The sequence below is a fragment of the Chroicocephalus ridibundus genome, chromosome 16 (genome assembly GCF_963924245.1).
Source record: "Chroicocephalus ridibundus chromosome 16, bChrRid1.1, whole genome shotgun sequence".
NCBI lineage: Eukaryota > Metazoa > Chordata > Aves > Charadriiformes > Laridae > Chroicocephalus > Chroicocephalus ridibundus.
In genome coordinates, this window is record NC_086299.1 from 8,731,055 (window position 1) to 8,758,591 (window position 27,537).

The 27,537-nt window shown below is 56.0% G+C and overlaps 1 protein-coding gene across 1 annotated transcript; it reads left to right on the forward strand.

Moving 5' to 3' along the window:
• FHAD1 (forkhead associated phosphopeptide binding domain 1) lies at positions 1-27,471 on the forward strand. Its single transcript, XM_063353886.1, is given in 30 exon segments — positions 1-177; positions 392-598; positions 3,162-3,432; positions 4,543-4,634; positions 5,790-6,020; positions 7,400-7,523; positions 8,300-8,430; positions 10,176-10,241; positions 10,640-10,744; positions 11,182-11,289; positions 12,576-12,659; positions 13,039-13,191; positions 13,563-13,758; positions 15,897-15,967; positions 16,292-16,429; positions 17,336-17,443; positions 17,713-17,802; positions 18,042-18,267; positions 18,770-18,851; positions 19,264-19,379; positions 20,222-20,381; positions 20,965-21,079; positions 21,485-21,561; positions 21,563-21,677; positions 22,585-22,720; positions 23,287-23,414; positions 23,767-23,862; positions 24,624-24,844; positions 25,788-25,953; positions 27,062-27,471. Coding segments are annotated over 30 exon segments (3,993 nt in total). The 5' UTR covers positions 1-81; the 3' UTR covers positions 27,146-27,471.
• The last annotated feature ends 66 nt before the right edge of the window (positions 27,472-27,537 follow it).

Sequence of the window (27,537 nt, forward strand, 5' to 3'; positions counted from 1 at the left end):
TGCGCGGGTTGGATGGGGGGTGGCTAAATGAGGAGTTTGGTTTTTTTTTAATGCGAGCCTTGCAGGTGAAGGGGCCGGGAAATGCGAGCCTTTCTAAAGAGTTCGGAGGGGTGTTTTCAGCTGAAACTGCGCACCACGACGATAGGCAGGCACCCAGGGGCCGACATCGTCCTGCAGGTAGGGGACGAGGAATCCAACCCTCGTAAGATGGGTGGTGGTTTGGGTGCAGGGGGGAGGATGCGCTGGGGTCCTCCCTGCGAAACGTAGGGGCTCCCAATGTACTTTCACCCAGGTTTGCAGCAAGGAGAAGGAGGGGTTGGCAAATAATGAGCAAAATCTTGAGCTGCTTTCTAGCAGGTTTCCCTGCTCGCCTGTTGATTGCCCGCGCTAGTCCACAGGTGTAGCTGATCATCACGCAGCCCTTGAATTCACCCCCTCGGACAACAGCTTCATCCTTCAGGACTTCAACTCCCTCCATGGCACCTTTGTCAATGGCTGTCAGGTCCAAAACGCGGCCGTGAAAGTGAGTCCGGGGGATATCCTGCGCTTCGGCGCGGGGGGAGCATCCTTCCAGCTGGTGGTGGATGGGACGGCCCGGGTAAGGATGGGTGCTGCTGCCCAGGGAAGGGTGGATGGGGCTCCCCAGGGAAGGGTACCCAGGGAAGGAAGGGGTGCTGCTCCCGAGGGAAGGGTGGATGGAGCTCCCCAGTTAACGGTGAGTGCTGCTCCCCAGCAGCAGCAGTGGGTGCTGCTCTCCAGGGAAGGCTGGAGGGGACTCCCCAGGGAAGGGTGCCCAGGGAAAGATGGATGGAGCTTCCCAGAGAAGGGTGGATGGGGCTCCCCAGTTAAGAGTGGGTGCTGCTCTCCGGGGAAGGGTGGGTGCCACTGCCGAGGGAAGGATGCCCAGGGAAAGGTGGGGTGCTGCTCCCGAGGTAAAGGTGGAGGGGACTCCCCAGGGAAGGGTGCCCAGGGAAGGATGGGTGCTGCTCCCCAGGGAAGGGAGGATGGGGCTCCCCAGTTAATGGTGAGTGCTGCTTCCCAGTTTAGAGTGGATGGCGCTCCCCAGTTAAGAGCGGGTGCTACTGCCCAGGGAAGAGTGCCCAGGGAAAGGTGGGGAGCTGCTCCCCAGGTAAGGGTGTGTGGGACTCCCCAGGAGAAGGATGGGGTGCTGCTCCCCAAGGAAGGGTGCCCAGGTAGGGATGGGGTGCTGCTGCCCAGGGAAGGGTGGATGGGGCTCCCCAGTTAAGGGTGGGCGCTGCTGCCCAAGGAAGGCCCCTGGAGCAGGACCAGGCTGCCAGGCTGGTCTGGGAGATCCTCGGGAAAGGATCGGTGGGTGGAATGAAAGGCTTGAGCTCCCTCTGCTGAAGAAAGTCGGGCAGTTCAGTAGGGAAAAGGAAAAGCACGGGTCGGGTTTCCCAACAGGGAGTTGCACGTGAGCTAAGGTAGGGCTGAAAAATGTCCTTTTTCTCTATTTGCGTTTTATGTTTCCTCAAAAGCTACCGACTAAGGGAGAAGGTGGGGGTTGGATCAAACCTCGAGGGAAGTAAAAGGCGCTTTGCTTGGCCACGGCATGCTGAGCTGGAGACACCGCGGTGATCGGCACAGCACGGCCGGGGCAGCACCGCTGGCTTTGGGGGGTGGGAGAAACCCAAAGCCATTGTAAACTGGGAAAGGATGTGGTGGAACATCATGGCAGTCTCCCATCTCTGTGAAAAAAAACTGTTCAGGGTTGGTTTTGGAGGTCATTGAGCTTTTGAGTTACTATATAGGTAAGGATTGATAAATTCTGGTATTGTTTGTATTATTTGGCTCTTGAGGTATTCTAGAAAGTACAGTCTGAGAGAGAATCCTGGAAACGTGTGTGTTGTGTGCCTGGTAGCGGGAGTCGCAGAGCCTGGTCTCCTAGCAGGGCCCATGTCCAAATAAAACTTTGTTGGAATCAGCCTGTTCGTGCACCCAGATACTGGGTTCGGAGCTCTCGGCAAGAATCCTGGTGGAGCAAGCTGACCTGCTGAAGCCAAAGGTGTCCAGAAAGTCTTGGCCGAGAGAAATTAAAAAAAAAAAAAAGCCCAGCTGCACATTGAAGCCGGGCCAGGTGGGGTGCCAGTGCCCCTTAGGTAAATTTGTTGTTGCTGGAACCTTCAGCATTTTAATTTCCAAAAGTATTTGTGTAGGATGCAGGCAGAAAGCCGTGTTGTGCGGTGACACAGAGGAAGCCCGGCGGGTGCCGCTTCGTTGCTCTGGGCTCTGTGATCTTCGTATGGTGGAAGAGCTTTGAAGCCCGACCCTGCTGACCGCAGAGAGTAAATCACCTCTGCCTCGCACCCTGGGAAGTGCTTCTGGCGTCTAACCTAGGGAGGTCTCGCTCGTTTTCAGTAGTATCAGAGGAACACGTGGTGAAGAGGAGCACCACCCAGGTAGTGTCTCAGAGCCCAGGACAGGCGCTCGGAAAAGCATGGCCTGATGCTGTGGTGGAATCCAGTCCTCAGCAAGCGCCCAGGGCAGCATCACGAGCCAAAGCGATGGGGCTCAAATGTGCTCTGGGAGAAGGCGAGGTGCCAGAGAAGCTGGGGACGTGCCCTGGGGTCTTGGGCTCTCTTTCAGGGAGATGGCAGGAGCTCCAAGGCCATGTTGGCAGATGTTTAGTTCAGCCCATGTAACTGAGGGCTACGCCTAAACAAACGTACAAGACCTTAATGGTGGCTTGTCTCTAGCTCTGCTCCTGAGGAGAACAGCAGATAGTGTCCTAATGACATGTCTGGTGGGCCCAGCGTAAGGTCTGATGGATGCGATGGGAAGCCGGGAGTGCAATGAGAGGCTTTGGGACAGCGTGGCGCATGGGGGATACGAGAGGGCAGGAGCGCTTGTGTGTGAGCCAGGGCTTTGTGATGTGGCAAACGAAATGCAGAATGAGGGCGGTCAAATCTCGAGAGAGAGAGGGAAGAGCTCAAATTGCAGCAAACCCCAAGAATTGCTTTCCATTTCAGCAAAGCATTTGGGCCTCCTGATTAAAATCTGATACTTGGGAATGGAAATGGGAAAGGACTAAAATTCAGCTTCCCCTCAGATCTGTGCCTGGGTTGCGTACGACGTTAATCACACACATCAAGGGCTAAGAACCTTCCTAAAATGGTGCTAATAATGTGATTTTTCCACCACAGATGTCCTATTCCCCTGTGAAACGTCTCATGGCATGGACCGGGCAGCTCCAGGTGGTTGCAGAGCCCAAACCCTCGACTCCGGCATCTCCTCCCCACCTCCCCTCCCTGCAGTGGCAGCATCCCCCCAGCTCCCCAGGCCAGTGGGCTACCAGAGCTGCTGGCCACGTACCTCATCCGCCCCCATGGAAGCGACCCCTAAGTGCCTGGGCTGGGAGCGTGGCCACCACCATCCCTCCGGATGCTTTCAGTAGGAGCTCTGCGGTGAGGACAGGTACTCCCTGGTGCCAGCCCTGGTGGCCCGTAGCCTGGTGTCCTCTCTGAGCATCGTAGCATTGAGTGGAGTGGATCCGAGCAGAGAAGTGATGGGCCTTGGCAGCAACCAGGTGTGGGTCCTTGTCCAGTGGAGCTAATGGGAGACCCTGCGTGGTCCTTGGTGGCATTTGGGTTACTTAAGAAATGGGCTGTGACATCCGAAGGGGAATGCCATTGTCCTCCTAGCTGAGAGTGACTTTTCCTCTTCCTTTCTACTTGTGTGTGATCGGGAAGGGTGATGACTAACTTTGTCTGCACCGGTGACTCATGCACCTATTCCTGTCTCCTGGTTGAAGTGATGTCTTTTCCTCCTTCGAAGCACAATTAGTGGCTGCCTTGAGGAACTTTAAACTAGGTCCATAGCTGATATGCTTCTAAAAATACAGTATGCAGTGGCGGTGGAGCAGAGGCAAGGCTTTGGGGGAGTAGTACAGCTGGAGAATGAGACTTTTGCCATGAATGTAGCTTTTTGTGGCCTGATATACAAGCCAGTTGTTTTCCTGGTTTGGGTTTGGGTCGTTTGAACAGTCATAATTAATACAAAGTCAATAGTGAAGTGCCAAAGAATAGCAGAGACGGTACCGTGCAGTCCCAGCAGCACATAAGGATGTGTGGACGGGCAGAACGTGAAATTGCAGTGAAGGTAAAGGGAGGGATGCACACGCTTCAAGTGAGCACATATTCATCTGATTTGGGGCAAACAGGGCCCAAAGGATCCACAAATGCTAACTGTGATGAGCGTAGCTATTCACACGTGGGAAGCCAGCAAAGCACAGCTTCTTCTGTGGGGCCGCCAATGCTGTAAACTCAGAGGAGCCTTTGTCCGCTGCCCTTGAGGCTTCTTTGGTTCCCAGAGGTCTGTTATTGCTCTTGGGTGTGCAGACTGGTGTCTTTTTAGTGCCAAATTATTGGTTTCTCTTCTGGTTTTGAACGGAACTCATAGACTGGAAAGTAGCCGCTGCCTTAGAGTACATTTGAGCCAAGTGAGAGGGATGCCGCGAGAAGCATTACTGCTGCCGGCAACCAGTTCCCATCCTGACATTTGGCTGTGGTGTTTGCTTCCTTCCAGTCGTGACCAGCATCTCAGGTGACGGTGTGAGCGGTGCCGGGGGAGCCCCTTCCCCAGGGACTCAAGACGCAGATTTCCTCCCACAGGAGAAGGTGATGCTGGGGAAGGTGTGAGGGACGCCATCCCTGTCCTGCTCCAGGGTTGTGTGTCCAACCGCGTGTCCCAGCAGGGTGCAGGGACTGGCACCAAAGAGGGCTGTTCCCATGGATGGGGACTGCTGGGTGGATGGAGAAAGTGGGCATGGTGGGACATGGGAAGCCAGGGCAAGTATGTTCGAGTGGTCATAGAATCATTGAATGGTTTGGGTTGGAAGGGACCTTAAAGACCATCTCATTCCAACCCCCTGCCCTGGGCAGGGACACCTCCCACCAGCCCAGGTTGCTCCAAGCCCCGTCCAACCTGGCCTTGAACCCCTCCAGGGATGGGGCAGCCACAGCTTCTCTGGGCAACCTGGGCCAGGGGCTCACCACCCTCACAGCAAAGAATTTCTTCCTGATAATCTCATCTAAATCTCCCCTCTTTCAGTTTAAAACCGTTACCCCTCATCCCATGGCTCCCCTCCCTGATCCAGAGTCCCTCCCCAGCTTTCCTGGAGCCCCTTCAGGGACTGGAAGGGGCTGGAAGGTCTCCCCGGAGCCTTCTCCTCTCCAGGCTGAACCCCCCCAGCTCTCTCAGCCTGTCCTCACAGCAGAGGGGCTCCAGCCCTTGGATCATCTCCGTGGCCCCCTCTGGCCCCGCTCCAACAGCTCCGTGTCCTTCTGCTGTTGGTGCCCCAGCGCTGGAGGCAGCACTGCAGGGGGGTCTCGCAGAGCAGAGGGGCAGAATCCCCCCCTCGCCCTGCTGCCCACGCTGCTGGGGATGCAGCCCAGTGGGTGGGGGGTTTCTGAGTTGTGAGTGCACGTTGCCAGCTCATGTCGAGCTTCTCATCCACCAGCACTCCCAAGTCCTTCTCCTCAGGGCTGCTCTACAGCCATTCTCTCCCCAGCCTGGATTTCTGCTTGGGATTGCCCCAACCCATGTGCTGGACCTTGCCCTTGGCCTGGTTGAACTTCATGGGGTTTGCATGGTCCCACCTCTCCAGCCTGTCCAGGTCCCTCTGGATGGCATCCCTTCCCCTCCAGCATGTCGACTGCTCCACACAGCTTGGTGGTGTTGGTCGATGGCCATGGGTTGGTACCCCTTGGAGCAGGCAGCCTGGCGTCTCTGTAGAGGGAGAGTGACATATGGCACCCGTAATCTGCCCGCAGGGTGAGAAGGTCCTGCAACTGGAGAAGGAAATCGGTGGCCTCTCTGGTATGGAGACAGAATCAAAGCAGAAAGATGCGATGATAAGAGACCTGCAGGATGAGATCGCAGCGATGGCAAAGACCCTGGCTCAGGCGGCGGCAAGGAACGAGGTAGAGCTGACCCAGAAGCTGCTGACCTTCGACCGAGAGCTGGGGGCCAAAACGGAGGAGATCAGAGCCTTGAGGGAACAGGTACTGAATGCTTCCGTAGGCACCAAGCAGGGAAAATACCTCTCTGATACAGACGCGTTGTGAGTTTAACAGCCAGTTTTCAGGAGGAGAAGGTCTGGGAACTAAGGGAATTGAAGGAGATGTGGGTTTTCTGGTTGTATTTTGCACACCTGTGTGCTTTCGGTGCAAGTTTCCCTTAAAGAAGCTGGGACTGAATTGTGCCACGTATGTGGTAGGATCTGTAATGCTGCAGTGGGGAGGGAGACAGGAGCTTAACCAGCCTTTGGTGGGGCAGAGGCACATGCCACTGCCATGGACGGGACAGCAGGACCCCTGACTGGCCCCTCTTGCCGCAGGAACGGGCTGCGGGATCGCGTTGGCCGGGGCAATGCCTGTCCCGAAGGCAGCGCAGCCCATTGGCGCCCTGGTTAGAGGAGAGAGGGCTTTATAATTGTCGTGTCCAGCAATACGTCAATAGCATGCACCTACCTTTTATGAAAACTCAGAAAAAGTCCTGGAGGGATGGTGATGGAGTCCCCCGGCGTGTCTCCAGCCCAGGGAAAGGGTCAATCCGAGGTGTCAGTCTCACGGGTGGGCACCTGGGCATCTTGGCCAGCCCATCCCGGCCGCGTCCTGCCCTCCCATCTAATACCGGGTGCGTAAGGGGCGGTGAAATGCTTTGTGCTTGTCCTGACTGTCTGTCATGAAGAGCAGCTTTTGATGAGCGGGTTCCTGCTGGGCAAAAGGCAATATAACTTCGGGGCGCTGTCAGCATCGCTGCTGTCGCTGCGCCGAGAGGAGATGACATGCGGTGCCTCCCTTCCCAGCGGCTTCCCTTCTTCTGACAAAAGCCTCTTCCACCTCTGGCTTCGCTCTTCTGTACCCTCCAGTAAATGCTGTGTGTAACCGGCCGTTGGAGCAGCGGGAAGCGTGGTGGTGCTGTCTGTGCGGCGCTGATGTGCCGGAGTGGATGGTACAGACTGTTCCCCGCTCCCCGTTTCCAGTAGGGACTGTAAGAACTGCCTTTGCAGCAGAAATGTGAACAGGAGTTATTAGCGGCGCCAGATCTGCGTTTGTGAGTAATAACTCCGTGTGCCTTCAGGAGGTGATAAATCTGCCGGTGTTTCTGCCTGCTACCGCGTTAGCGGCGTCACCCAGCCCCAGCCATCTGGCATGGGAGACTTCTTCCTGCCTTTTATATTAGGATTTGAGTGTGAATGGCCAAAACGAAATTAAGGTCATGCTATGCAAAGCAATGAGTGCTGAGTTAGCCAAAGGATGCCAAAGAGTGACCCCATCAGAGTGTGACCTGGAGGCGCTGGATTTCCCTCTCCAAAGGGGTCTGTAATGAAGTTAATAAGTGATCCGGGGAGGAAAGCGAGCAAATCTGTGTTTTGCAGGTCAGCAGCCTGCAGAAAGGCTCGAGCCAGGTTTTCTGCCATTCCCTCTACGAGAGAGACCTGGAGATCGGGAGGCTGCGGAAAGAAAGCGAGAAGGTGAAGAGGGAGCACGCGTTGGCTGCAGGTGGTGTATCCCTGGAGCTCTGCGTAGGGGCATGAAGTCGTCTGGGGCTGGCTCATGGTGATGAGTGAGCGTTGGGAAACCTGTCCGGGCAACAAATGGTGTGTAGCGGCAGTTTGTAGAAATTGCCCTACCCCTGTTTCTGCGTCCTGAAGCTCTGTGGGAGTTGCAGGCAGTGTCTGACCTGATGGGAGTGGGACGATGTGGGGGTGGAAGGCAGGGAGTGATGGGATGGAGAACTTTGGGAGGAAAACCAGGCTCGAGCATGGCTTGCAGGGCAGGCTCGACAGCGGTGCTGTGGAATGGGATGCCGTGCACCCCACGGGGAACCTGCCCACCCGAGCAGCTGCTGCAAAGGCCACCTTGGACCACCAGCCTTGTCCAGTGGCCTTTTTCCCAGCGGTTATCAGGCAGGAGGAATGTCATGTGTACACAAAATATTGGCTTGCATAATGCGTTCAGGGTAGCCAAACTGTTCTGCTTGGTAGCGTTGCCCGAGATAAAGGAGTAGTATCGGTGCTTGGCGGGGAGGAGGCATCAGGGCCGGGGATCTGACGTAGTAAAGCAGCAGAAATGGATCCATAGGAGCCACTTGTCCTCTGAGTCCCCAAGGGCCTTGTCAGCCATAGTGTCACGCAGCAGTGTCCAGCACGGCACGGCAAAGCTGGATGTGCCTTCCAAGCCCAACGGTTGTCAAAGAGGGAGGATGGCAGCTCAGCGGCTGGAGGCTTTGGCATGGACGAGCTTGGGGATCCTCTCACCGGCGTCGTTTTCCTCAGGTCTGGTGGCCAGCCTGCGAAGGGAGATCATGGGCAAGGAGCAGAAAATGCAGCAACTCAAGCAAGAGGTTGAAAAAGTGAAGAAGGAAAACAGGGAAAAGGACAACCAGCTAGCAGTCGTGTCTGCCAAGGTTATCCCTAATGAGGGGCTCGATAATTTACAGCCTTGTGTATGGATTAATGTGAGAAACTGGGATGAGAAGGGCCATGCTTCTCTCTGTTAAGGAGCGTAGGATCTATTGATGTGGCTGTTTCTCGGGGCAGTTGGAACCCGAGGGTCCTGGCTGCACCCACGGTGAAGGTGCAGAGCCGTGCCATGGGGACGTAGCAGCGATGGGGCTGTGGTGACATCAAAGTGCCATGCCATGCCCATGGAACGGTGTCACCTTCCCCGGCTGAGTCCCCCTCCTTGTTCTGCATCCGGGTGCTGTGCGCCCTGGATTGCTGCGAGCACAGTCGCTGTTTGTTCCGACAAAGCGCTGGTGCCGAGATCCTCCCCAGGAGCCATGGAAACCCCGTCTCAGAATCATAGACTAGTTTGGGTTGGAAGGGACCTCTAAAAGCCATCGAGTCCAACCCCCCCCTGCCACGAGCAGGGACATCTTCAACTAGATCAGGTTGCTCAGAGCCCCGTCCAACTTGACCTGGAATGTTTCCAGAGATGGGGCACCAACAACCTGTTCCAGTGTTCCACCACCCTCGTAAAGAATTTCTTCCTTATATCTATAGATATAGATATCTATGTAGCTATATCTATAGATATATAAAGAATTTCTTCCTGATATCTTCCCTCTTTTAGTTTAAAGCCATTACCCCCCATCCTATCGCAACAGGCCCTGCCAAAATGTTGTCCCCATCTTTCTTCTAAGCCTCTATAAGTGTCCACGTGGCCCCCCGCAGCCCAGCCTGGATTTCCCCCCGAAGAAAGCGGGCTGGGCAGGAGGTTGTTCCTCTGCGTTGGCAGCTCCCTCTTCATTGGGAAGAGCTGCAGCAGCTGCAGAACCGGCACCGAGCAGGCGCTGGGGTTTGGCTGGCTGACTGGGCACTCTTCCAGGGGATTTCAGGGATTCACTGGGAATTTTAAGTAATGGAGAAAGATGCATGAGGGCCCCTGGGGTGCAGGCAGAGGTCACCCCACCTGCCAGCCCCTACCTGGCTGAGCATCCTCCCCGAGCAGCTCTCTGGGGAGAGGAATGATGGGGATCAGCCCTGGAACCGGTGGAGATGTACGAGTGCCGGAGCCGGCACCTGGCATCCCAGGGACGCATCCTGCTGGGTGCCTGGTGGCGCTTGGTGGCCACAGCGCTCACGTGGAGGCTGAGGGCATGTCCCAGAGCATCCCTCTGTGGTTTTCCCTGCTCCGTGGATGCGGGGAGGCCCGGAAGGAGGCACGTGGGAGAGGCACCCGGGCAGATCAGGGCAGGCAGCAGGGGCTCGGGCTCTGAAGCCCTGGCGCCCCAAAATGCAGAGCTGAAAGGCGCAGCTTGATGCAGTGAGGATTTGCCTGGAAGTGTCTGTGACCATCCTGGTGAGGTTACGGTGGATGGTTTTAAGAGGCATTTGTTTCCCTTGGTTCTTTCCCCTCATCCCTGTTATACTATTCCTGAGCCAGAGGAGTTTCCCTCTGTCGGGTGCTCCCTGCAGATATTTCTCCGTCTCTCATCCAGGCGATGCTTTAAAATGGGCATTTTCAGGTGTGGAGACTCTTCTGCTCTCAGTGCCTTGATGGCCCCGTCATGGACACTCCGCCACCCGTAAGGGATCTGAGCGCTTAGCTGGGCTGCAGCACTGAAGTACGTGTTGACATTTGCTGCAGAAATGGTGGTATCTGCCTGCCCTGATGACTTTTTTTTTCCTTGGTCGCCGTTCATTCTAGTGCTCTAGAATTAAAGAGGAAACGAAGCACCAACGTGGAGAGCGAGAAGTAATTGCGTGCCGAAATGTGAGTCTCAAGTCATTTGGGGTGATGGAGCAGACGGGAGAGCAGCGACTGCAGGAATGCAGCAATCCAGGGAATAATTCACTGGGCATTTTAAGGGAGTTGGTTTGAACCTAGCTCCTGGAATAGGAGGCACAAAAGGTGCATAGTGAACCGGAGAAATGTAAATTCCTCTAAAAATTCTAAGGCCACATTGCAACGCAGGAGGATGCTGTCAGAAATAAGATTGAAAGTCCACTTGAAAGCCGATCTAACCGCAGTAAATATCGGTTAGAAGGAAATTCCAGGGGTAATGAAAGAGGGTGGATGGGGAAAAGATATAGCTTGTGGGTTAAAGCTCTCCAGAGAGGTGGTGCCCAGCTCCTCTGGTGAGACCCTGCGCTGTCCCGGGGCTCTTGCAGCGCATCGGGGAGCTGGAGCGCGACCTGGAGGGGCTGCGGGGGGAGGTCCAGAGGTATTGTGCCGAGCAGGAGAGCAGCCGAAACCAGCTGGCCCAGAAAGCCAAGGTGAGCGGCCAGCCGTGGGGAGGGTGGAGGGCGGCAGGGACGGGCACGGCGGGTACCTCGGCTGCCTGGCAGGGGTGGCAGCGGCGTGGGATGAGGGGCAGCGAGCCCCAGGCATGCCGGCTGTACGGACAATAGGGACAAAATGTGCTGAGCTCTGCCACAGAGCCCAGGGGAAGAAAAGACTTACCCTAGGGAGCAGTGTGGTAGGAAGTCAAGGATGGATGGTGGCCCATGGACCAAACCCAGCCAAAGAGCAGCATTAAGTATCTGATGCTGCAAAACCCACCCCTTGCAAAAAGATTTCCCCCTGCCTCCTGCGACTCCCGAGCCATGATTGGAGTGGTCTGATGTGAATAGTGGATGGCCAGGGTGGAAGCTCTTTATAGCGTGATTTTTTCGGGTCTGGCTCTGATGTGCAAACGCTCTCGTCGTCACAGGCTGAGGAGGAGCTGCAGGAAGCCTGTGCCAGGCAAGCGCTGCAGCTGCAGGAGATGGGGCGCAGGGAGCACCTGCTGCGAGCTGACGCGGGGAGGGCCAGGGAGCAGGTAGGGAGGAGGCAGGGGTGGGTGGGAGCATCCTGGAATGGGTAGGGTGGGAAGGGACCTTGTAGATCATCCACTTCCACCCTGCAGTCTGGGCTGGAGGCAGCCAAAGGATGGGTTTTCCCACGGGGAAGGACATGGTGCTTGAGTAGAGGAAAGGGAATGCAGAATCCAGAGCACCAAACCTTGGCACGGGGCTGAACTTGATGTCAGATGCAGGATATGAGGCTTTTCTGCAGGATTTGTGTAGCATCGTAGAAGATGGTGCAAGTTTAACAGGATACAGAAATGCGCTATACTCTCTATAGTCCTAGTTGTGGTGTGCGGGACCCATGGAAACCCTCCTCCATGCCTAGGTAATGCCGCTTCAGGCAGAGACAGCCCTTTGCAGAATAACATGGTGCTAGATCCCCAGGATAAAGCCGCGCTTCATACAAGAAGGTCGTGCCTCCCCATTAAACTGCAACGCAGAGTTTTGCTCGTGTGAATTTGTTAGGAACCCCCACAGCAGGAAAAGCTGTGAGTTGTTTCATTACACGTTTGGAAAATTGCCCCGTGTCTTTTGTGTGCAGAGCGGTGCCAAAGGGCAACCTGAAGCTTTTAAGGGCAGATGGGGGCTTTTGGGTCTGCCACGTAGGTTAGCTCAGGGGCAGCCGCGTGTGGAAGCCCCAGAAGAGCCAGCATCAGGTGCGATAGAGAAGCATAAGGCAATAACCTCGTTGGGAATGGTTGTCCTCTTCTCTGGCAGAGAGGCCAGGGGTGGCATCCCCAGCTGTCTCCAGCCTGCCCCGGCTGTTTCACAGGAAGAAACAGGAGATGGCCATGGGAAATCCCCACTGGAGCAACTGCCTGGCATGGGTGGTCTGTCCTTTGCAGTGGGTCCCAGCCCTCTGTCATCGTAATCCTCCCGCAGCGGTAGAAGGGCAGCGGATCTTCAGGAGTTGGGTTGCCCTTGGTGGTGGGGAGCCGACAGCCTCCCCTGTGCGCGGTGCTGGTGATCACCCTGGGCAGCTTGTAGGCAATGTAAGGGATGGGATACACCACAGGGCCTCACCGTTGGTGGGGTGCGAGCCATGGGGGTCCAAGGAGTGGTTTTGGGGAACCCTTGTGAAGGTTCATGGTGAAGAAGTTGCCTGTGCTGAGGAGAGGGCAGGAGCATGCACGGGGCCTCGGTGGTGGGGACAGCAGGCACCGAGATGCCCTTTGCATTGATGTGTGAGGGTCGGGTGGAGCAAAGTCGATATCAGTTCTCAGTGATTTGTGTTTTTCTCTGTCGATCTCTGCTGTAGCTGGAGTCCTTCAAATCCCAAGTGCTGCAAGCCTGTTCTCCAGCAGCAGCAGGAGTTGCAGGGATGGTGGTGACGGAGCAGCAGGTGAGTTTGGATACCAGCGTGCGGAGATGCTCGGTGCTTCCGAAGCCCAACTTGGCTCGAGTCGGCCACTGCAGAATGGTCACAGTGCTTGCTCCATCGGCAGGAGTGCTGGTAGCATCCAAGCTTCTCCAGATCCTAAATCATGATGCAGCTCTCCCAGGTTAATGGTGCTGCTCCGGGATGTGAAGGAGACATGATCCTTTTAGTCCCCCAAAGCTTGGATGGAGTCAGTGGCCTCCTGAAGCCCAGGAGCCCAATGTGGCTTCCAGTTTGCAGCGAGTCTCAATCATTGCTCACTGAGACAATCCATGGTCCCTCGGCAGAAAAAGGATGTGATTATAATGCCTGATTCTCCTCTTCCTTCACATGCTTTTGCCAGGTGATAGAGAAGGTCAGGCAGATCTCTGAAGAAAGCCAACAAAGTCATGAGAGAGAGAAGTGTCTACAGGAGGAACTAAGCTCCTGGCTCTCGAAGGAGAAGGAGGTGTCTGAAAATGTAGAGGTGTTCAAGAAATCCCTGCATGAGCTCCAGGTCAGTCCTTTAAATACTGAAGACGAACTGGCAGCCAGGAGATAAGTGGCACAGGGGCATTTTTTAGCTGGAGGTCAGAGAAAAGACACGCTCATGCATCTGCGCTAGCTAGTGCACGGATCTCCAGATGTGCAAGAGGAGTAGCCCCAAAAAGTGTTGGTTGGAAAGAAATGGGCGGTGTTGCAGAAGTGTGTCCTCCCTTGGGCCTGCCAGGAGCCGTTCCCACCAAAGGTATCGACCCGCGGAGTGTCGTACCAAAGTGTTCACCTGGTTGTACCCAGGACGTTCTCAGAGAGGCTGTGTTGTGTACCAAGTCCCAGAAGCCTGCTGACCATGGAGGGTAGCTTGTTCAACGGTTGTGTTTTCTCCAGGGGTGCCTGAGGAGCTCCTGCAGCAGCGACAGCCTGCGAGGGCAGCTGGGGAGGCTGGAGGCGGTGAGCCTGGACCCCTCCATCGCGGCCATCGGGGCGGCGGTGGTGGAAGTGGCACATGTCCCCCTGTCCTGGCTGGAGGGCACGGAGCGGCTCCTGGCCAGCATGGGGGTGGACCCGCACGCCTCCGGCAAAGGTCCGTGTCCCGCTGGGTGTCCGGGGGAACTCACCTGCTCCAGGTGGGATGTCCTAGCTAACCAGCCATAGAGCAGGAAGCCCAGCGTGACTCACCCCTTGGGGATGACAGGTCCCCGCATTGGGGCAAATCTCGGTCAGTTTGGGCAACTAAGGAACCTTTTGGGGGGAAAGCACAGCAGGGAGCAATGCTCCAGTTTTGGGCTCCTCCCCACAAAAAAGACATTGAGGTGCTGGAGCGTGTCCGGAGAAGAGCAACGGAGCTGGTGAGGGATCGGGAGCACAAGTCTGGTGAGGAGCGGCTGAGGGAGCTGGGGGTGTTCAGCCTGGAGAAAAGGAGGCTGAGGGGAGACCTTCTCACTCCCTACAACTACCTGAAAGGAGGGGGTAGCCGGGGGGGTCAGTCTCTTCTCCCAGGGAACAGGTGATGGGACAAGAGGAAACGGCCTCAAGTTGCACCAGGGGAGGTTTAGACTGGATATTAGGAAAGATTTTTACGCTGAAAGGGTTATTAAGCATTGGAACAGGCTGCCCAGGGAAATGGTTGAGGCACCATCCCTGGAGGTATTTAAAAGCTGGGTAGACATAGAGCTTAGCGATATGGTTTAGTGATGGTTTTGTCAGAGTTAGGTTGATGGTTGGACTCGATGATCTGAAAGGTCCCTTCCAACCTCAGCGATTCTATGATTCCCCAGACCAAATGCAGCCGGTGAGGTGCGAGAGGTTGTTGCTGTGGGACTCATGTCTGGCAGTGATTCTAGGATGAAGTTAGATGTTCTGATGGGATGTGAAGAGCCCCCTCTTTCACAGCCTGGGTCCCTCCCTGCCTCCCAGGTGTAGCAAGCTGAGATGGCAGTCAAGGAGCCGGTGCCTTTGCTGGTTGTCTTTGTCCCGTGTCACTTGTGGATTGAGGCTTTCCTCCGGGGCTGGTGTGCTCAGGCAGCGTGTGTCTTCTTATTCCCTGCCTCTGCGACACCAGTGCCACGCGTAGGACTCTGCGGGGTTTGTCCATGGGATGCGATGTCTGCGTGTGCTGGACCTGATCTACTGTCATCGCAGTGATTCAAAGTGGGTTTTTTCCTCAGTGACATATAGGAAATTTTTCTTGTCCAGGATTGTGGCCGTGGCACTGGCTGAGATCCACCAGCCCCCTGTCCCGAGGTTGTAAATTCCGTTGTCTTTCCTTTCCTGCACAACCCCTTGGGAGCGGCAGAGCAGTCGCTGAGCGGAGTTTGCCGAAAGCAAGTTTAGGCGGAGGGTGCGCGGAAAGCGGAGCGTAGGTCTGTGTCAAAGCATCGTGTGTCGTGGGGTGTCGCTGCAGAGGAGGAATTGCGGTGACAGCAGCGTGGGAAGGGGGAGCATCGCTCTCCCGGCAGCATCGAGCATCGCGCAGGGGTGCAGGACGTGCCGCGGCGAGGGCGCAGGAGGAGCTGCGAGGCCGCCGCAGTTAGCAGGGTGGTAATTATAGCACCGTGCAGCAACGAGCCGTCCTCAGCTCTTGCAGAAGTGTCAGGCTTAGAGGAGACGGGGTGACGCAGCAAAGCGGGTGACAGTGTGTGACAAGGAAAACACATCTGCTGGTGGGAGCAGGCAGCTGGGCTGTGTGCGCAGGCAAGCCATGTCTCAGCAGCAGCAGCGAGCTCCCGGGGCTGGGAATGTGCCGTGGTTGCAGTAAGTGCAGAGGGAAAACCCTCGGCTGGGTCCTAGGAGCCTTTCCAAGGGGATTGCAGAGCCCGAATCCTGTGGCCAGGAGGCTAGTGAGGGTGTCCAGGCTAGTGAGGGTCCGTGGGTGGAAGGTGGAACTGTTGCCCATGGGTCTCTCCTTCCCCGATAGCCGACACCAGCACATCCATCCCAGCCTGGGAGGGAAACCCACAATGAGTGTGTTTTCTGGGTACCCCAGCTAGCGCGGGGGGTGGCTGCATGGGGAAGGAGCCCTGGTCCCTTCTCCCTGTTGCCTGTGGAGGAACAAGGACCCCCACCATCAGGCGAGGGGGGTGAGGGCCAGGGCTGAACGCCAGCAGTGGCCGAAGGGAGCGTTGCAAGGAGGCAGGCCGGCGTCCCCAGGCCCCCGAGGATGCCGCAGGGGGGATACGGACGTGAGCACCCCGTACAGCAGGACGCCGGTGGCTTTTGCAGGGCCGTTGGCTGCTCTGGGGAGACTGGTGGAAGACAGTCAGGAAACCACACGGAGGAATCGGATGCTACAGGTACAGAAATGCGTGTGTACGTAAACCGAGTTGACAGAGGGACCTTTCTGTGGGTAAACACCATGGTAGTCCAAAGCGAGCGGGTGTGGGACTGGAATTGGGAATGTTCAGTAGCAGGGGTGCCTGGGGCTGCAGTAATTCGGAGGAATGGAGAAGACGGAGCCCACTCTCAGCGTGTTGGTGCCCATATCCCTAATGCAGCAAGGCTGGAGGGTATATCTGGTTTTTGATGTGTTTGTTAGTGAGTGTACCCGGGATGTTTATGTCATGCCCTGTTGCTGATGCAGTCCCTTTATCTCCCTGGTACCTGCTGTCTCCCCGCAGGCCCAATTAGAGAGGGACCGGGAGGCGCAGGCAGCTCTGCTGCAGGAGCACGTGAAGGAGCTGGAAGCGAAACATGAGCACGACCTGCAGATAAAAATACAGCAAATTACGTTGGAAAAGGACAAGGAGAACCAAGAGGTATGGCGGCATGGTTGTTTTTTAGGAAAAGGACTGTTAAGCAGGAAAAACAGGTGCCTGTATTAGTGGTGCCTAGTGAGAGGAAGAAGTCTGTAGCCCCGAAATGCCTAGGTGCATGGTCCCAAGAGCCTGGGTATCGGCTCTCCTCCTGTGTTGATGTGGGGGATTGTAACTCCCCAAAGTATCCGCGGTGGAACCGGGAAGCATCCGGGTAATGGCAAGACGCACTGCTGCCAGTCGATCCCGGGGAGAAAGCCGTAAGCAAGGAGCATCACTGGGATACAGGAGCTTAGGAAGACGCTGCAGCGTTTGTAGTAAACCAAATGCAGGCGCAGGTAGGCTTCCTCACGAGCCTTTTGCTCCTTCCTTTCCCTATGCTGAACCCCTTCTAGGGGTGTTTTGGCTGGAAAAGTATATCCCCTGTGGAGCAGGGGGAGTGGCTGCCTGGTGGGTTCTCGCTGGGTCACCCCTGGTCCCGGGGAAGTCCAGGTCATGGAGCTGATGGTGCTCATGTACTGTCAGGCAAGGTGTGAGTTGGTGCTCTGCTGTGCCTGTATGGCCGTACGTGGTGTGATGGGGGCAGCATCTCGTGGTAAGGCAGTTCCTAGCGTGCCTGTGTATATGGAGCTTTGGGAATGGTTGTTTCCCAGCCTTGGGTTTTCTAAGGAGGCAGGTGAGGAGCAGCAAAGCGGCTCCTCCTTGGTCTCTCTGCTGTACCTTTCCCCAGGTGCTCTCATCCCCTCTCTCATCGAGTCGCCTCGTGTCCTGCCCAGCTTTTCTCCTGTAAAGTGCCGCTGCTCCAGAGCAGTGACGCCCCTCATTGCTTTCCTCATTGGACTCGAGGTCTTTGGCCAAATTATGTTATTTATTTTGCACTGAAATGTACCGAAATCCATCATTTCTCAGATTCTGGAGATCGCTGTCGCCCAGGAGAAGGATAAGTGCAAGCAATCCGTGGAGGAAGAACAGAAGAAGATCCGAGACCTGGAGAGCCACCTGAGATGCCTGACTGAGGTCAGTGGCACACACCGGGGAGGTAAAGCAGAACTGCTTATGCCCGGATTAGATAAATCTGAAAGGTCCCTGTAGCGAGGTGGCCCATTTGGTCATGGGCCACCAGTGGACTGTGGTGGGTTTTTTCCCCCCCAGCACACCTAGATGTATACCTAGATGCATATTTGCATCATATACCTAGATGTACACCTAGATGCATATTTGCAGAGGGAAAGATGGAATTTTGCAAGCTTGTTAACTTCTCGATTACTGCGAATGTCCTTGTGTAGGTAATTGAAAGGAAGTCAAAGGAGCAGGAGGTCTCAGAGTGCAAACTGAGAGAAGCCATGTACAACCTGGAGGAAGCCACGGCACGAGAGGTAGCTCCAACAACCCTTGTGTGCATGCGGGGGACATGGTGTAGATGTGGTTTGGGTGAAGAAGGATTCCCTGGTCCCTGCCGATGAGGGGGCAGAGGCACTGCAGCCTCCCCCCTCCCTGAAACACTTCCCTTCCCTCGGTCCTCCTGACTGCCAGCCAGGAGAGATGATGCTGGTCATGATCCCAAAGGAAAACACGTGCGAAGCTTCCAACGGAGATCACACATCTTGTTTCCTAGATGATGTTAGAGCAGCAGGTTCTCACGCAAGAGGAGCAGCTCAAGACCATTCACGAGGAGAAGGAGTTTCAGAGGCAGAAACTGCAGGAAGAAATAGAGGAATACAAAGAGCAAAGCAAGCAGCATTCTCTGACAATCGTGGCTTTAGAGGACAGGTTGCTGGAGGCCAAGCAGCAGCAGAAGACACTGGAGGAGGAAAAGGCAGCGCTCGTGGAAAAAATGAAAGGTAGCGAAGGGTTGCACGGGATGAGTCTGTACTGGGAACCCTCTTGGTTAATGTGAAATTAATAGAGAGATGGAATAGGGCGCTTGCTGCTATGGAAAGCATTGTGTAAGGTGTTGGTTTGAGGTTAGCCTGAAGGCAGGAAGAGCCCTGGGAGCCCTTGAAGAAGCCATTTCGCAGGGAGCTGCGGGATATTGTACAGTGGCTTTGGGGACCATGGCCATAGGCAGGGCTGTCCCACTGGAGAAGGGGTCTTTGCTCTCTAAAGCGATGAGACTGGAGCCCTTTGGGCTGCACTCAGGCATAAGTGATCCCGAGCATGGAAGGATGTAAAGGACTGTCTAAACAGTGGTGGAACTGGAGCCTAAGAGACACAGGTTTCCAAAAATAGGTGGTCTGCAGTCTTCAAAGCCGCCGTGAAGGAAAGAATATATGTAGCAGAAGCAAGAATGCTACGCGTATGCTTTATAAAGAAGCAATTGGCCTTTTTTATTGTGTCCTGTAGGATTTCAGGGCGATGCCCGCAGGGTGACATCGGGAGCCACGCTGGAGGTTTCTCCTGCCACAGCATCGCACTGCTGTCTGAGGTGAGGAGCATATGCTGATGGTGGTCTTGGTCAGAGGGGCTTGGAGCAGAGCAGATACCACTAGGAGAGGTTAGGGAAGAGCCAGGGGCTGACCGCAGCTTGTACCAAGAGCCTTTTTGTCTGTGATGGTGAAGAGAGTCCTTTTGCTAGGCTGGGATGGCCCTAAGTGCTTAGAGGGTGAAAGTGATGGTGAAGAGCACGTGAGCGATCTGCTGTCCCATCCAGGGGGGCTCCAGGTGAGAGGAAGCGAGCTGGCCGGTCCCGGGGCCACAGCCGTCAACCTAGGGCACTGAAAGGCAGTGAAAAAAGTAATGTGTATGTATTAATCATGAGATGCAGCTCGGGAAGGTGTACGCAGGCTCCGTGAAATGTCTTACAAATGAACCGTGAGATTTGCCATGATCTTTGTCAGGAAATTCAGGGAGGAGCTGGCAGCGGCGCAGAGCGCACTCCAGTCCAAGGAGGCCATCATCGCCGGACTAACCAAAGAGCTGGGGGAAACCAGAGCCAGGATGTCGGACATGAGAGGTGGGTGAAGCAGACTGCCTGGATTCCATCTTCCCATCCCTCTTCCCAGCAGGAACCACGGGTGGTAGGTACTAGTGGGCACAACGCAGATCATGGGAAATAGGTGTCACCATCCTGAAAGAAACGCTATTGCCTTGCTCGGGGTAAAGTAGGCGGTCCGTTCCCTTTGGGTAGGGGAGTTCCTCCTTGTCCTTGGCTAAGTGACGGTGAGCGAGGGTAACCAGATGGAGATCGGGGGGACAAAACTGAGGCCATCTTTATCAGAGTCCTGCTGGGGGGCTCCTGGGAGGCGAAGGTTTCCTAAGGCAGTAAAACAGGGAGAGCCTTGCCCAGGATTCCTCAGTGGGCATGGTCGTGCTTCGGGGAGGCTTTTGGTGGAGAACCCAGCAGAATGAGCAGAAAGGAGCCTGAGCCTGAAAACTAAGGGGATGTGCGTGGCTTGCTCTCAGCGCCTGTACCGGTGCAACGTGAACGTGGGGACAGAGCCTACGAGGAACAGTAAGAAGGAAAAAGCCTGCAAGTCAGGAGATGCTGGTCTCCCTGTGCTTCTCTAATTTGAAGGAAATTTGCCTTTGCAAGTGATTGCTGTGCCGTATGCCCACACACAGAGACTGGCCTTGCACTGTGCCGTAGCACAGCAATGTCTGTTGGCAGAGCCGGGACCCGAGGGCTGCTGTCGAGGGCAGGGCAAGGGTCTGCGGGGACAAGCGCCATTATTGCTGACAGCCCCCATGAGGGTGTGCTGGGAAAAGGGGACGCATCCGTGAATGCTGTTCCACAGAGGACTGCAGGTGATGGGTGATGAGACAGGCAGAAACCCAGGCAGCTCTCTGGGTGCCTAGGGGAGCTGAGCGAGGAGCAGAAGGTGGAACTGGAGCAGAACCTGAGTCGGGTGAAACGCCAAGAGCGGGAACTGAACCTGCTCAGGGAGAAGCTATCCCAGATGTCCAGCCTGGTGGAGAAGAAGGATCGAGCCCTGGAAGCAGCAGCTGAAGAGTTAAGGTACACGCTGCCATGACCTGATGCTTTACGGAAGCTGCTCTGTAGCTTCCCGGCAGCTGAGGGCTGCAAACTGAAAGAGGGGAGATTTAGGTTGGATATTAGGAAGAAATTCTTTGCTGTGAGGGTGGTGAGCCCCTGGCCCAGGTTGCCCAGAGAAGCTGTGGCTGCCCCATCCCTGGAGGGGTTCAAGGCCAGGTTGGATAGGGCTTGGAGCAACCTGGGCTGGTGGGAGGTGTCCCTGCCCAGGGCAGGGCGGTTGGAACCAGATGGTCCCTTCCAACCCAAACCATTCTATGATGCTATGATGGCATTGAGGTGTCTCCTCAAGAGCAAAAGGCATGTGTGAGAGCAGCAGAACTGTGCTCAGCGAGGTTCTCTTGATGGAAGTACTATGTGGAGTGCTGTGGGGGTTTAGTGGGGCTCATGCCAGTGGACGTGTAACTAAGTCACTTGTAAAGAAGTGAATGTTCCCACCCACGCCATGCTAGTCATCAGCAGGTGCCCAGGGTGCTGCTCTCTGCAAGCTGTTTGGGCAACATTCATCCATCACGGTGTCCCGCAAGGGTCTTGTTTCTTGGCACAGGCAAGCCCAAGCCCGCCGAGCACTGGAGGATGCCTCCCGAGAAACGCTGAAGGATGCCGATCCCAAGAAGGATGCTCCTGGGATGCCGGTGCCGGCAGCTGAAGCCTCCAAGAGGGTAAGTCCTTGGGGAGGGTGCCAAGGTCTGGCTTTGTGGAGAGCATCGATCACGCACATGGTGCTTCTCAGCATCATGGTGAGATGCAGCAATGCCCAGCCGAGCCTGGCGGCTGCCCCAAGCTGGTGGAGGGCAGGAGTGCTGACAGCATTGCTGTTGACTAATGAGCTGATGTTTGTACAGCACTTGGGAAGCGTGAAGCGTTGTGTGTGCTAATGGCTGTGATAATTGCCAATTAGAGGGGATAGCGGATTATGGAAAGAACTGCAAGCATTTCATCCTTTTGCCAACCTTGCTGGCTCTATTGGCCCCACAAAAGCAGTTACAGGGTTGAAAGTGCAGGAGTAGGGGTAGCTTGTTGCACAGGACAGGAATGAAGGTTCTTTTTTTCTCTCCTGTGCCGAGTTCCCTTTTGATTTTCCCTGGTGCTGGGAAAGGGAAGAACTCAAAAAAGGTGGCTGCGGCAGCAGATGGTGGGACTGTAGGAACCGTACACCCTGTGCCGCAGCAGTGGCAGACAGCGTGCCAGCGAGAGAGGCTGGATGTGTGGGGGCCAGGCGGTGACTCACAGCCAGATGACGAGCGGGAGGGATCGCCCGTCCTTGTCGCGATGGGGAGGGGGAAGCACAGAGCCCAGCCGAAGCCATGCTTGGGGAGCAAACCACCCCGCGCCGAGCTGTGCCGCAGGGCGACGGCGGACGGTCCAAGTAGCCGCGTGCAGGGTGCGATGATGGGCCTCCCCCGTCCCAGATTTTTTTGGATGTTCGTCAGAATGCAGCAAGCTGGATGGGGCTGGAAGAGGGAAATGCGCCTGTCTGCGTGCAGGGGTGTAGCTTAAAAGAGAATAATGCATGAGATCGTGTATAAATGCAGGCTGCAAAGTGTACCGGTATTTGTGCGTAGAAAATGGCCTCAAGTTGCGTCAAGGGAGGTTTAGATTGGGATATTAGGAAAAAATTCCTCACTGAAAGGGTTGTCCAGGATTAGGACAGGCTGCCCGGGGAGGGGGTGGAATCTCCATCCCTGGAGGTATTTAAAAGGCAGTAGATGTGGTGCTGAGGGACATGTTTCAGGGGTGGTTTTGGCAGTGTTGGGTTGATGGTTGGACTCGATGATCTTAAAGGTCCGTTCCAACAGAGACGATTCCATGATTCTAGGATTCTGTGAAAGCAGTAAATGCTGTGCGTTAGCACAAAGTGCAAGAGCAAAATGCTGACACGGCCATTCAGAGTCATACACTATCCCTCTCCCAGCTCTCTTGGAGGGGTGGTGTCCTCACCGGAGCGTGGCTGGTGCAGCAGAGCATGAAAGGGGTCTCCAATGCTGCTTTTGTACCCCTCACATCCACGGAGAGGGTGTAGGGTGAGGCGCTTGTGGGCTTTGCTCTTGGCACATGCCAAGTGACCAGCGACTTCCAGCAAGGCTGTATTTGAGCCAGGTTCCAGCTGAGCTCGTGGTGAACCAGGTGCAGACTGGGTGAGAATTGGTCGATCTTCTTCTTCCAGGAGCTGGCAATGGACTTGGCCAACCTCGGTGCGAAATGCCGAGGCCTCAGGCACGAGGAGACGATCCAGCGCCAAAGACAAGGCTTGGCCGAGCTCCGGGAGAGAGTAAAGATGCTGGAGAAGAGGCAGTCCTTGGGTGAGCGTGGCTGCCACTAGAAAAGGAAGATGTGTCCATTTGCCTTTGGCAGAGCCCGGGGTCTGTGCTGGTGGTCAACAGAGGTAGCCAGCGAAGGGTTTGGCACAGCCCGGCTCTGTGCACGATTGCTCCCATGCTCTCCTCGATGCAAGAGAGAGCATCCAGTACCTAAAGGGACCGAGCCTTGGGTGGGGTTGTCTTACAAAGCCTTGCAAGTACCCTGAGAATCTTCTGCTTGCCCCATCTCATTCTCTTTTGGTTCCTTTCCATTGTGTATATCCCTGCATTGAGGGCTATTGGAAAAATAGTGCCATCTCTGTGAGAAGCTCCGAGTAGGAGTTTGTGGTGCAACCTCTGAGTTCCCATTGGAAAAACAGGTTTGCGTCCTACTTATATAGAGAAAGCAATATGTCTACAGATTTTAATCTGTAGCCTGTGTATCTCTCCATGCGTGGTCTCTGTATGGGGAAAAAGAAACCTGGTGAGCCTCAAAGTGTTTGTGGGATGAAGCCACAGCACATCATACAGAGTGTGGAACTACACGGTGGGTGTTTGTTTGCCTCCAGCTGTCATGAAGAAGGGTTCGGAGCCGCTGGTGGTCCTGATGAAAGACTTGCCAGAGGAAATAATCCAGGAAACAGGTCTTGAGAAGGAACCAGCACCTATGTCAGGAACAGAACTGAAGGCCGGGAAGGTAAGAAGTCACAAGTTCATGGTGCTGGTGACTCCATTGGAAAAGTATTCCCTGGAATGGGGAGAGCTGGGCTTTCGGATATACTCAATGAGAAGCCAGGGGGAGATCAGGCAGTGTATAAGGTGCAGCCCAGCAGAAGGCATTGCTCGCAGAGGGGGTCGCAGCTCCTGTCGGGAGCAGCAGGTTGCCCGGTAATGTGGTCACAGGGATGTCACAGGCTGTCCTGGCCGGGATGTCATGGGCGGCAGCGCTGCCAGGGTGGTTTTCCCATGCGGTGGAAGGGAGGCTCCAGGCAGCTCAAGCCGAAGCCGTGTGATCTGTGGGTTCCGTTGGTCTTTCCCTGTCTGTGCAGGATCCTGGACACATTCCTAACTGGGGCTCACACAGGGCCGCTGACGGGGCAGCGAGCTCGGAGGTGGATGATGTGACAGACCTCGGCGAGAAGATGGTACGTCAGCGATGGACCTGGTGAAATGGTTCCCAGTGCTCCTAGAGGGTCGAGTGTTTTCAAACGCATTGCAGAAGTGAGTGATTGGCATCAGGGCCCTGCAGGAATGCGGACGAGAAGGAACTGCGTTTTGCAGCACCCAGGGTGTGCCGGGCCTCTGCTGGGACATCTTGGGAGCCTAGGAGATGCAACGGTGCAGCCTTCTCCCCTCCCCACCTAAGGTCCTTGGGGACATTCCCTTGGGCAGTGAGGGCTGACCCCCAAGGAGAGGTGGGTTGGAGAGGACAGAGACCTTCACCAGCCGGCTCAATGATGGGAGGGAGGTGGCGGAGCGGTGGAGGTGGCTGCTGGAGGAGGCGTTTGTTGGTAGCACAGAGGGTGGGTTGCGAAAGTGGTTCTCTTCCCTCTGACAAGGGCAGAAAAATGTCCAGCGGGGAAAATGGGTTATCTTGGAAAAGGGAAAATCCAACGCCCGTGCGTCCTGTGTCTGGGAATCGGACGCAAGCTGTGAAAGGGCATGGGATGTTCTCTGGTGCAGGGATGAACCCCAGCCGGCCGTATCTGTGGGAGCACTCGGAGACGCTCGCCCAGGGAAAGCACACGTGGAAATTAAACAAAGGGGAAGGCACGCAGCAGTTTCCTTGTGACATTTTCGTCTCCTCAGTAGAGCAGAATGAAAGCAGATGGCTGAGCGGTGTGATGTTATGTGGCGGAGGAATCGGCAGGCCTAGTAAATAATGCATTTCCTCTTCTTCCTACAGTACCTTGATGTAATTGGTGCTCTGGGAAGCCTGATGAAGGTGAAGGAGCTGTCAGGAATGCAGTCTCTGAAGCACCTTCCTCTGGAGGAGAGGGAGAAAGCGGGACTGCAGAGACGGAAGGGCCTGCAGCTGCTGTACGATCAGGTCAGGAACCTCAAGAGTCGCCTGGAGAGAAAAGAAGAACTGGTGAAAGATTACGAGGCCAGCGTGGAGCAGCTCAGGTACCGAAAGGCAAAGGTGGCTGTGAGTGGCCACCGGTCCGAGTGAGACCGAGTCCTGGGACACAAAGTGATGGGGAGCTGGGGACAAGGAGCGGTGCAGCCCCTTGCTGGGTTGTGCGTCTGCCGGGGACCGGGCATGTTGTGCCCACGGTCTAAACATTAAATGTTAGGAGAAGCAGAGACCCTTGCAGGGCCCTACGCGGTTAAGCAGTGACAGAAGCAAGGAGACCTTGGCAGAGTCCCTTGTGCGGGGTGGCCGGTCCCCGGGGTGGGGGGACAGGGTCAGCAGGAGCGAGGTAGGCATGGGAGCCGATGGGGAGGGATGGCCGGACCGAAGGGGATGCTCCCGCTCCAGGAGCTGCCCTTGCACACGGTGATGTGTGAGGGGGCAGGGAGGAACCCGGGGTTGTGCAAGCCCCGCTGCTGCTCGCTGCACAAATGCAGAAGTCTTTTTGCCCGCAGCACCAGAAAAAGCGGTGTAGAAAGATATTTCGGGGCCGGTACTAATATGCCACTGAAAGCAAAGTAGGCAGGAGGTTTGATAGCAATCTGCAAGCCAGCAGTGCCGACACGGCCACCCAGAGTCCCTCGCCGGCCCCGTACGCTGAACAGAAGGGGTCACAGCCAGCACCGAGGCGGGGTTGGGTGAAGGAAGCCTCGAAGAGGGGACATCTTGGTCTCAGCGAAGGCAGGAAGAGAGGGGTTTTGCCACGGTGTAAGGCATCAGAGTAGGAAAACCACTTCGTTAAACATGTGCAGGACCTTGCAAGGGGTTAGCCACTCTGGTGTCCTTTAATGTCACCCCATGGTGTGGGTGCCCCTAGGAGGGACACAAGTGTGATACGGTGTTGCTCAGAAGCCATCTCTCCCAGGCAGAGCCCAGCTGGGGGTCGGGTGGTCGACGTGGTGACAGTCGTCCCCCCCGCCATTCTGTTTCACACAGGCTGAACCAAGCATCCCTGCAAAGGTGCCAGGAGGAGATGTCCAAGCTGGAAGATGAAGCCTACAGGGAGGCAGAAGAGAAGGCTCTGCTGAAGGAAGCTCTGGAGAGGACGCAGCTGCAGCTGAGCCAGGAGAAGAGGCTGCTGCGAGCAGCCAAACTGCACAAGGTGAGGACACAGGAGCAGGTGAGCAGGGCCTGTGAGGACACCTGGAGCCCCAGGAGCCAATGGTCCTCGTGCCCCAGTGTTCAAAGGCAGGTCCCAGTGGTCAGTAGGCACCTCCGAGGGCAGCGAGGCGCTACAGGATGCATCTGCCCTGATGATGGAGGCACAGGGGATGCAGGGCACAGCCTGGACGCTCGGCTGTTGGGAAGGTGCCCAAGGCAAGTCCTGCAAGTGGAAGGAAGGTGACTCCTGGTGTGACCCAGAGCCTTTCAGAGGACAAGGCAGAGGAGCCTCCAGGCAGTGCCCATTCTCCAGAAGGCAGAGTTGGGAAGGCATGACATGCTCCAGTCACTTGGTTGCACACAGTGGTGAGGGGGGACATGCAAGTGAGGTGTCTGCTGCTGCAGGAGCATCTCCCCTCACTGGTGCAGACACGTGGGTTTGCTCTCTCTGAGATGGTCGCTCAGGTGGGGTTGGGTAAATGAGGAGCTGGGGTTGTAGTGAGAGACCTCTGGGGCTGAAAGTCGAAAGGGCGTTGGTGACTTTGGGGATGCATCTCTTGCGTGGGGCACCTCTGTGGTGTGCCCGCCACAGCTGGAAAGGTGAAGCAGCCTGGCACGAAGGCTCAGCAGAAGTGGCGAGCACCGTGTAAGGCCCTGACCGAGCTTTTGTGAGCAGTTAGGAACAGGTGGTGGCTCTGTCGCAGTCTTCTGGCTGTGGAATACCAACGGGTGGCTGTGCCCTTCTGCAGCAGCAGTGGGGCAGACACCAGGCAAAGAGTTGGGAGCTCCCTGCGAGACCCAACTCCTGCAGTTTGTGCAGCAGCCAGCTCCATCCGTCAGGGACCCTGGATGCTGTGGTCTGCCTGTCCATCCCGAAAGGCTGGGTGTCCTGGGGCCCTGCTGCTCAGCCAGGCTTGGCCGCATGGCAGCATCCCCGCTGCCGGAGGTGGAGGGCGATGTGTTGTATGGGCAGCCGTATCGGTGGGTTTGGGCCGTGTAGGTGGTGGAGAATGGGAGGTCAGGCATGTCCTGCAGGTGGCATGAAGGCCATGCCAAGCTCTCATGGGTGAACATGGTGTTTAGGTGTTTGATGTGTCTCTGTTCTGCAGCCTGGAGCCAAGAAGCCTTTCTGCTCGGGAAAGCTGAAGGCCAAGGAGCGCACAGCAGAAGCCCTCAAGATGGGAAGCCCGTAGGGGAGCTACCACAGAGGCCTTGGGTTGGCGAAGGTCCGTGGTAGGAACGGGTCGGCGCACTGTGGACACTAATATTGGTCGTGGTACGAGGTGTGGGTGCGTTTTGAGGAGCCCCTGTTGGTATCCCGGAGCTCCTGGGCACACTGGGGTGACTGCACGGTGTGGAGGACATTATTTTCCTGCAGTACATGTCCTGGGCTGCGTGGTGGGGCTCATGGCGATAGAAAAGGTGGTGTGGATACACCTGAGCATATACGTGTATATTTATCTATATGTGTGTGAATACAACCCAGTGTATACAGCATATGTGGGGTTTGTCGTGTCCCGGCTGAAGTAGCCTCAAGATATGAAGCCTGTATGAAGTAAATTGTCCCTTGCACTTGGGACTCCGG